Source organism: Equus asinus, chromosome 17 (genome assembly GCF_041296235.1).
Source record: "Equus asinus isolate D_3611 breed Donkey chromosome 17, EquAss-T2T_v2, whole genome shotgun sequence".
NCBI lineage: Eukaryota > Metazoa > Chordata > Mammalia > Perissodactyla > Equidae > Equus > Equus asinus.
This window is the reverse complement of record NC_091806.1, coordinates 35,534,927-35,544,188: the sequence shown is the minus strand read 5'-3', so window position 1 is coordinate 35,544,188 and position 9,262 is coordinate 35,534,927. Positions and strand designations below refer to the sequence as shown.

General features: G+C 40.0%; 2 protein-coding genes across 2 annotated transcripts; both read right to left on the bottom strand.

The window, feature by feature from the left end:
* Positions 1-577: 577 nt before the first annotated feature.
* Positions 578-1,513, bottom strand: LOC139040489 (olfactory receptor 4D11-like). Its single transcript, XM_070487266.1, has one exon. It carries the CDS (start codon positions 1,511-1,513, stop codon positions 578-580), a length of 936 nt encoding a protein of 311 aa, XP_070343367.1.
* A 6,495-nt stretch (positions 1,514-8,008) lies between these two features.
* LOC139040675 (olfactory receptor 4D10-like) lies at positions 8,009-8,944 on the bottom strand. Its single transcript, XM_070487426.1, has one exon. It carries the CDS (start codon positions 8,942-8,944, stop codon positions 8,009-8,011), a length of 936 nt encoding a protein of 311 aa, XP_070343527.1.
* Between the last annotated feature and the right edge of the window lie 318 nt (positions 8,945-9,262).

Below are 9,262 nucleotides of genomic sequence, written 5' to 3'. Positions count from 1 at the left end.
GAGGTCACAAGCCCATGTAGAGTTCAACTAAGCAGAAAAAATGTCTTAATCTGTGATGGGCCATATGTCCCCATATATGTGTGCTTCAGATGCACTGATCATGAAATCTTTCTAGAACAGGATCACAGTTTGGCATAGACAGGTCCAGTAATGTAATAAATTACATCCACATAGTTTAAGAGCAATCAATCGGGTATCTGAAGACTTATCTCTGTAATTAAGTGGATGTGGGATCTTGAGCAAATCACTCTAACTCTAGGCTTCTGTTTACCTACCTCTTGAAAAGGAGATGGATTCAATCATTCTCTTCACTTGCCATATAGTTGTCCTGATTGACACATTGTTACTTTGATCTTCGAATGGAAATACATCAATGAGCTCAAACGTATAACACTAGTTCCTTCATGCTTACCAGAAGCTTGGGTTACCAGCAACCTATTAACTTTACTAGGAAAATAAATTGTTACCTAGTAAATATATATTAGTTTATTGACAACATATTTGAGTATGTAAATAGAACTTGTGGGAAAAATAATGTATTTAGTCCTTGGTGATGAAGAGGTTGGAAACTCTTACTCTATTCCACCACAGAAGGCATGAGTCTTCTCTTCAGTCTCTTCATGGCTGACTTCATTTCTTGGTTCCTCAGAGTGTAGATCAAGGGGTTCATCAGAGGGGAGATGACAGTGAAGGTGACAGAGATGGCTTTATCTGTGGGGAGGGCAGTGAAGGGCCGGGCATAGACATAGATGCAGGGCACAAAGTGCAGGGTCACCACCGTGATGTGTGCGGTGCAGGTGGAGATGGCTTTCCTCCTGCCCTCCCCTGCCTGAGACCTCAGCATCATTAGGATGACTGTGTAGGACACAAGCAGGAAGATAAACCACAGGGTAGTCACTAAGCCATTGTTGGAAATCATCAGGAGCTCAAGTGCAGAGGTGTCTGTACAGGCGAGTTTGAGGATCTGGGGGACATCGCAGTAGAAAGTGTCAAGAACATTGGGTCCACAGAAAGGGAGGGGCAGCAACAGGGAAATTTGCATGATGGAGTGGACAAAGCCCCCCACCCAGGAAGCCAAAATGAGGGCAGTGCATCGTCCCCTACTCATGATGGTGACATAATGCAGGGGCTTGGAGATGGCTGCGTAGCGATCAAATGCCATCACAGAGAGAGAGAAAATATCCGCTCCACCAAGCAGGTGGAAGAAAAATATTTGCATCATGCAGGTAGTATAGGATATGGTCTTTATCTTTGACAGAAGGTCTGCATGGACCTTTGGAGCAGTGATGGAGGAGAAGCAGATGTCAAGGATGGCTAGATTGCGGAGCAGGAAGTACATGGGGGTGTGAAGGCGAGACTCACAGGTCACAGTGACCATGATGAGGAGGTTTCCCAGCAGAGTTGTCATGTACACAAAACACAAGAAAATAAATAAGACCAAACTGAGATCTTGTGACTGAGTAAGTCCTAGAAATATAAATTCTTTTACCCTGGTGCCATTTCCCAACTCCATTGAATCATATTTCTTCTTCTTCGTATTGCTTGGAAAAAATTAAAAGTGTTATTTCAGAAAGTGTTTACTTTCCCTTAATAGATTCATGTTTACAGAGTCAGGTATTAGGTCAGAAAACTAGTGAGGTGTTATCAGTACATGAAGAGCCTTTCCAAGGTTATTGCTAACATGTCCTACATGACATCTCATTACACAAGCATGCATTTAGTTATTGTCTTCTTCTGTAATTTATAAGTATTTCAGAAAATGCATAAAAATAGTGTTCTCAGAATATAAGTTCCAAGTATGCAAGATAAACAAGTGAATGTTAAATATTCAGAAATGGAGTATTTTGGCACAAGGGATACAAAAATGGATGCAGTTTGGTGTGTGGATAAGACAATGCCTATTAGGTACGACGGGGGTCCTTTGAGGATCCGCACGAGTATGGGTTTTTTTCCAGACTGGGTGCTCCGTTTAAATACTTTAAGAACTCCTATCTGCAACATGGTTGTCCTTCAACTGAATTTCACAGAAGCACTCCTCCTTTTTTTGAATCACAAGTTTAATGCTGTGAAAAATTAGAAAATTTTAAAGCTGTAAAATTCTTCTCTATTGTTCTTATCTTCCTTAAATGGATTTCTTTGTTTCTGTCTTTACTTTAAACTACTTTAGGTACCAAAAGCCCTGGAGTTGAATAACTCCTCAGCTATGAAATAAAAGTGGTAACGCAGAGCTTCTCTTATGTTCACTGGTCAAATTTATTTCCTAAATGCTATTTTTTTATTGTGCTGTCACTGACATAAAATAGAATCATATGTTTGAAGCGTACACCTTGATAAATTTTGACATAAGCGTATACCCACGAAATCATCACTGTGTTGAAGATAGTTAATATATTTATCAATGCAAAAATGTCTTTGTGGCCATTTATAATATGTCCCTTCTGCCCTTCCTTCTTCAGGTAACCATTGATCTGTGCTCTGTCGCTATGTATTAGTTTGTGTTTTCTAGAACTTTCTATAAATGGAATCCTACAATGTGTACTCTCTTTTTGTTTGGCTTCTTTCACTTACAAAATACATCCATGTTTTTGCATGCGCCAATATTTTTTTCCTTTTTATAGTATGCATGTGCCACATTTTGTTTTTCAGTTTGCCTGTTGATGAATCTTTGGATTGTTTCTAGTTTTTGGCTATTACACATAAAGCTTTTATGAATGTTCGTGTATAGGTCTTTGTGTGGACATATGTTCCCATTTCTCTTAGGTACGTACCTAAGAATGGGATGGTTGTAACTCTTAAAATTCAATAGGAAAACAAACCACCTAATTAAAAAACAGGGGGCAAATGCTTTGAACAGGCACTTCAACAAGAAGATATAGGGATGGCCGATAAGCACATGAAAACATGCTCAACATCATTCATCACTGGGGAAATGTAAATGAAAGCCATAGTGAGATAACAGTACACATCTACTAAAATGGCTAAAATAAAGAAGATGGATATATGAAGAGTTGACAAAAATGTAGAGGAATTGTAACTCTGGTGGGAATGTACAATGATGCAACCACTTTTGAAAACAGTTTATCAGTTTCCTAAAATGTTAAGTGTGTGCTTACAATCTAATCATTTTGCTTTTGAATTCCTTTCTTATTTTTTGTGAATCCTTGAAAGGGACTTAATTTCTTTCTTTACAGTTTATCTCTTTTTTATTACCATAATCAGAAAGAAAAGAAAGATGAAAGTCACTTCTTTCACTTTTGGGGTGGGTTTTCCAGTTCAAATGAAGAAATTTATTTTCACCTAGCTCACTTTCTGTTCAAGTTGTCTTTCTTCTGTATGTAATTTTGTTTAAAGTCTACTTAATATGGGAGACTAAACAAGCCACCAAGAGTAATCAGAGCATGCAGGCAGGTACCTGGCAGCCTCTGGCATCACACAGCCTGTTCAAATCCCAGCTGGGTACTTACTGGTTATGGTATAAGAGAAGTTACTTTACCCCTTTGGCCTCAGCTTCCGCATCAGTATTTGGAAACAATAGCATCTTCCTTGTGTGATTTTTGTGAGGATTAAATGAATTAATCTATGCAAAAGCATCAATACTTAGAGCATTGCCTAAGCAATAAGTGTGCTTATGTGTGTGTTACCTTAAAGTAAAACTCCAGGTTAGTAACTGTCACAGGCACACAGCTCCTTTAAATGTACTGACAATCTTTTAGAGGAGCTGTACATTTTCTAGAATATGTTTTCTAAAACAGCTTCAACAAAACATACTTTTTTGGGGGAAAATAGGGGGTATTTTTCTTTTACTGTCAATGAGAGTGGCCCAGAGGGTGGTTTCAGTGTATGGTAGCAAGGAAAGTGCTTGCTTGGTTTGGTTTCTTATCTGACATCATCTTAGCAGACCAGAGAAATCTGGTGCAGGTCTCTGCAGTGAGAGTTATCTGTGCTCAAGTCCTGGCTTTGTCACTGTGTCATTTGGGTGAGTGAGAGACCTCATGGAGTCTCCACTTCTTCATCTGTGGAATGGGGATTATGGTAATATCCACCTCACAGGGAAGTTATGGGGATTAGGTGAATTAACATATGCAGAGTCTCAGCACACATGGCTGCTTATCTGTTGTGATTTGTATTATGCTGGGTAACCTTAACCCAGGAGGCTTATCAGGAAATAGAGTGTGTTGAACTAATTAGTAGCTGAGCTATCAATTCTGACTAAAGTGGGGAAATGATCACCAGAAAACACCAACTCAATCTAGTTACTACAGATATTGAGGAGGTCCTACCTAGTTATGAAAACACTCCACAGGGACCTCCACGTAAACCATAGACAATGGTCTACACAGAAGGGTAGAAGGTACAGTACCTCATACTCCAAGTCAGGCCTGTTTGTCAGAAAGGAATAGGTCCATGTTCACAAACTACCTTTCGTAATTCAGACAACATCCTCCACCTTCTGCTCCATTTTTCTGCTATTTTTACTCCATTTCATTATTTAACAAATATTGATAAAAAATTGGCAGAGGTCTAGGTTATTTGAGAGAAATGAATATAATCCCAAACCAGTGGAGAAACAACTGAAATATAATAGTGATACGGGTGTGATGGGGACCGTCATAAGACAGATGAGCTGTGTGTGAGAAAAGGGTGATTTCTCACCAAGAGGCTCAGAGGAAGCTGCATGGAGGAGGTGACATTTCTGTTTGGGGCACATGGGAGTGGAGAGAATGGGAGACCTGGCTTTAGGGGACCACTTGAATATATAACAGTTGCTGATGAGTGGGAGGTTTGGCTGGAAAGAAAAGGATGCAAATATGTAGGCATGGAAAGAAAATCATTGTTGTAAAATTTTAGTTCTTGATAAATCTAAGGACAGGCATGTAGGTGTTCATTGTCCTATTCTTTCAACTTTTTTTGAAATATTTTATTTTCTTTCTAGTTTTAAATTTAGCATTTCAGTTTGAGGAGATCCATCTACATGAAATAAGCATGAGAAAAATCTCGTTTGTGCAATTCAAGGGATCCCAGGAAAAAAGAGTTTCCTCCTCCCTACTTCCAAACTGAACTCATTTCTATGACTCTCCTTTCACAATATCTTCTTTGATCATATTTCTTAGCTGCGCTGTCTGCCACTGATAGTTCACCCTGGAATGCAGCATCTTGGGTATATATTGCATTATTTTTAGTCAAAGTGTATTTATTAATCTTAACGATTCCATCTAGATTTCAGCTTTTCTCACTCCTCTTCTCATGCTTATTCATTGACGCTCAGAGACCATAGTCATTCACACTCATGTAGAGTTATGTTTCTTACCTAAAATTTCCAATCTCCTTCTCCAACATCTTAAACAATGTTCACACGAACCTTGGGAATCATTTGGCTTCAGAAAATTCTGTTAAATACCCCTCTGAAAGCCAGTGATTTCAGTGGCTTTCTTTATGTGGAGAAGGGCAGACTCAGGGAATAATATTTCCTTGGCTCTTCCACACTGATTCACAGTGTTCCATCATATGTACCAATTTGTCAATCTCAGAACTAGTGTGAGAATTATCAGAGGGCATATAATTGGATGTGGTTGTGGAAAAATTCTACTGATGGCGAGGTGGTTTCAGTGGGAGTAATCAAGATGTGACTCAGGCACATGTCCTTAGGAACACACTTTTTGTGTAGGATCTAAAAGTTTTTAGCAGTGACAAAGATTCTCCCCTTGACCAAACTCTACTCAGGCTCCCCTGAACTTCTCAACTAGGCCTCCACTTTGGGACCTCCATGCTTGTCTCTGCATTGTCAAATTTTAACAAGAATTCTGCTAATTCAGTTTAGCCAAAATCCCCCACCCTCCATGTTGATCACCATCAGTGTGTAATCAGGTTCCTCACCATCCACCATGCCCCAAGTGATATTTGATCACCCTGGCCTGCCTTCAGCAAGAATCCTGTTAGGTCACTTTACCCAGAATTCCACCTTACCTCTGATGTTTCCCCTAGTAGTTTTTCTGTTGGGACATAAATGCCTATTCTTAGGGATTCTGCACAACTTCCTTAGGCAGTTTCACCCATGTAGGGTAATTCCTCAAGTGTGACACACAAGTATTGGAAGGAGCCATTGGACCTGAAAGGATTATGTAGATGAGAGTGAAGGAGATCTCAATGGGCGGATGAAGAAAGTGTGTGATGGAGTTCTCACAGGACATACACATCACCAGGAAATCCACACTGGATCCATCAGCAACTCCTACTTGCTTGACTTTCAGAGTTCTTCACCATTCTCACCACCTCCACTGTTACTACCCTAAGTTGTGTCTTCATTATTTCTTTCCTGGGACTTTTGCAGTAGCTTCTTAATTGGTCTCCCTGTTTTTGTCCTTGCCCCACCTCAGTCTATTCATAACAGTAAGCACTGCATTTCTGCTAAAACATTCATCACTATTCTGCTCTTCAAAATGCATCGCATCTTATTTAGGTGAAAGTCAAAATCCTCACAATGTCTAAAAGGTCCTAAGGACCTGATCCCGTGGCCTCATTATCTCTCTGACTACAATTATTACCTGTCTCCTCCTTGCTTCCTCTCATCTTCTTATGAAGGCCTGGGCACATCCCCACCTGAGGACCTTTGCATGTCTGATTTTTGAACTGACATTTGTACTGTGACATGAACATTTGTCTAATTTCAAAAATTTTAAGATCTAGGATCTACCTGCAGAAATGAAGGGCAAAAAAGAAAAACTCCCAAATGCTGTAAATAGCAGGACAAGAAAACAAATAAAAACCAAGTTCATGTATTGAATAATGTTTTTCCGTTCATGCCAACCTTTTTGAATGTATATGCATAGTCTGAAGCAGCTTCATAGGTTTCTGTCATTTTTAGGGAGTCATGTTAACAGAGAATAATAACAAATCCATTGTTTTCTTACTCCTATTCTCCAATGATTTGAGAAACAGAAAGGAGTGAGAGGTGATATTCATTCACTGAGTTCTTTAACTCAACCATTTTTTGGTCAGTTTTCTACGTTCTACTTGCTGTGCCAGGTGCTGGGGATGCAATAAATAAATCATAGCCCTACTGGGGGAATAGGAGGAAGGAGGACAGGGAATTGGAAACAAGGTCCTGAGTGTGGTGCTTGAGCTGAGCCCCGGTCGCTGAGGCAATGTCATGGAAGTGTGGTCAGTAGGTGTGGGGTTCAGAGGAAGGTCAGGGTAAGGACCTACATGACGTCATAGAACCCATAGTTACTGGGGTCCACATTCTAACTCAAGCTGTGCTGGCTTCAAAGCACTTGCACTCAACCACTGGAGTGTGGGCTTCAGACGGAAAAATCTTCAGGTAGTAGTTATTTAATTTACTCATATCAGAAAGTCAGAGGAGGAACTTAATTTGAGTGTGCTTACTTCATTAAAATGTGATTACTTCATGAAAGACCTTAGCAATCCAATGCCCAAGCTGCATTATGTTTCTCAGCTCCCTTCCTGGTAACAAGAATATAGTGGGAATGTCTGAGTATATATATATATGTTTGCTTTTTCTTATTGTTAATTTTATTTAGACAATTGGAGATTTCCATGTTGTTGTAAGTAATAACCAAGAGAGGTCCCACCTTAATCCATTTTCCCCCAATGATCATTTCACAATCTATATGTATATCAAAACATCAAGTTGTACATCTGAAATAAACAACATTTGTATTTTTCAATTATATGCAATAGAGCTGAACGAAACCCCCACAACAATTCCAATGTGATAAAATTTCTGAGTGCATACATATTCTCTTTTCTTTATTTCTTCCAAGGCTTTATTGCATAAGCATTATGCAACTCTTCAGCTAACAGTTTGATTTCTCTGCTTCCTTTTGCAACATGAAACGTATCTTTTTACATTATTATTGCATGCCAAACAGAATCTTTGAAAGTCATGTGCATCTTAGTAGAAATATCAAAATTATTTAAAAATCCTTTAGTCAATGCTGTTTATTTGATGGACATTTTCAAAGGTGGTGAGAAGGAGTGAGCGACCAGTCTATATCCTCTCAGAAGGTACACATCTTCTTCTCAGTTTCCTGATGGCTGACTTCATCTCCTGGTTCCTCAGAGTGTAGATCAAGGGGTTCAGCAGAGGGGAGATGACAGTGAAGGTGACGGAGATGGCCTTATCTGTGGGGAGGGCATTGAAGGGCCGGGCATAGACATAGATACAGGGCACAAAGTGCAGGGTCACCACAGTGATGTGTGAGGTGCAGGTGGAGATGGCCTTCCTCCTGCCCTCCCCTGCCTGAGACCTCAGCGTCATTAGGATGACTGTGTAGGACACAAGCAGGAAGATAAACCACAGTGTGGAGAGCAGCCCACTGTTGGAAATCATCAGCAGCTCAAGCACAAAAATGTCAGTATGGGCGAGTTTGAGGATCTGGGGGACATCACAGTAGAAAGTGTCAAGAACATTGGGTCCACAGAAGGGGAGGGGCAGCAACAGGGAAATCTGCACGATGGAGTGGACAAAGCCCCCCAGCCAGCAGGCTACAATGAGGGCAGTGCATCGCCCTCTGCTCATGATGGTCACGTAGTGCAGGGGCTTGGAGATGGCCACATAGCGATCAAATGCCATCACCGACAAAGAACATACATCCACCCCTCCAACAAGGTGGAAGAAAAACATCTGAGTGAAGCACCCATTGAAGGAGATGGTCTTTCTCTGTGACAGAAGGTCCACCAGAACCTTGGGAGCTGTGATGGAGGAAAAGCAGATGTCGGCAATAGACAAATTACGGAGCAAAAAATACATGGGGGTGTGAAGGCAAGATTCACAGGTCACCGTGACCATGATGAGGAGATTTCCCAGCAGAGTTGTCACATACACCCAAAGTAGGAAAAGAAATAAGACCCAGTTCAGTTCTTGATTCTGGGTTAGGTCAAGGAAAATAAATTCTTTGACCCTGGTGCAGTTTTTCAGCTCCATTGAATCACCTTCTTTCTCTCACTTTGTTTTCAAGCTACTCCATATGAAAATGTTTGGCTATTTAATTTATTTTCATTCTAAGCACTAAGAACCCAATTCAGATTGTTCCTCCTGTGGTTCCAGTGTTTACAATTTGTTGACTTCTCCCAATTTTTGAGATTGCCTTCAGTTTCACGATCAAACCAAATTATCACATGCAAAGTTATTCAATAATTCTTTCCCTATAAATCTACTTTTGAAAATAATATCATTTATGTTCAGTAGTTAAAATTCCATAGCATATTTTATTTTATTAATTTATTATAGTTTTTAAATTTT

Coding starts and splice junctions, on each gene's coding strand:
- LOC139040489 (XM_070487266.1), bottom strand. CDS start 1,513: ATGGAGTTGGGAAATGGCACCAGGGTAAAAGAATTTATATTTCTAGGA.
- LOC139040675 (XM_070487426.1), bottom strand. CDS start 8,944: ATGGAGCTGAAAAACTGCACCAGGGTCAAAGAATTTATTTTCCTTGAC.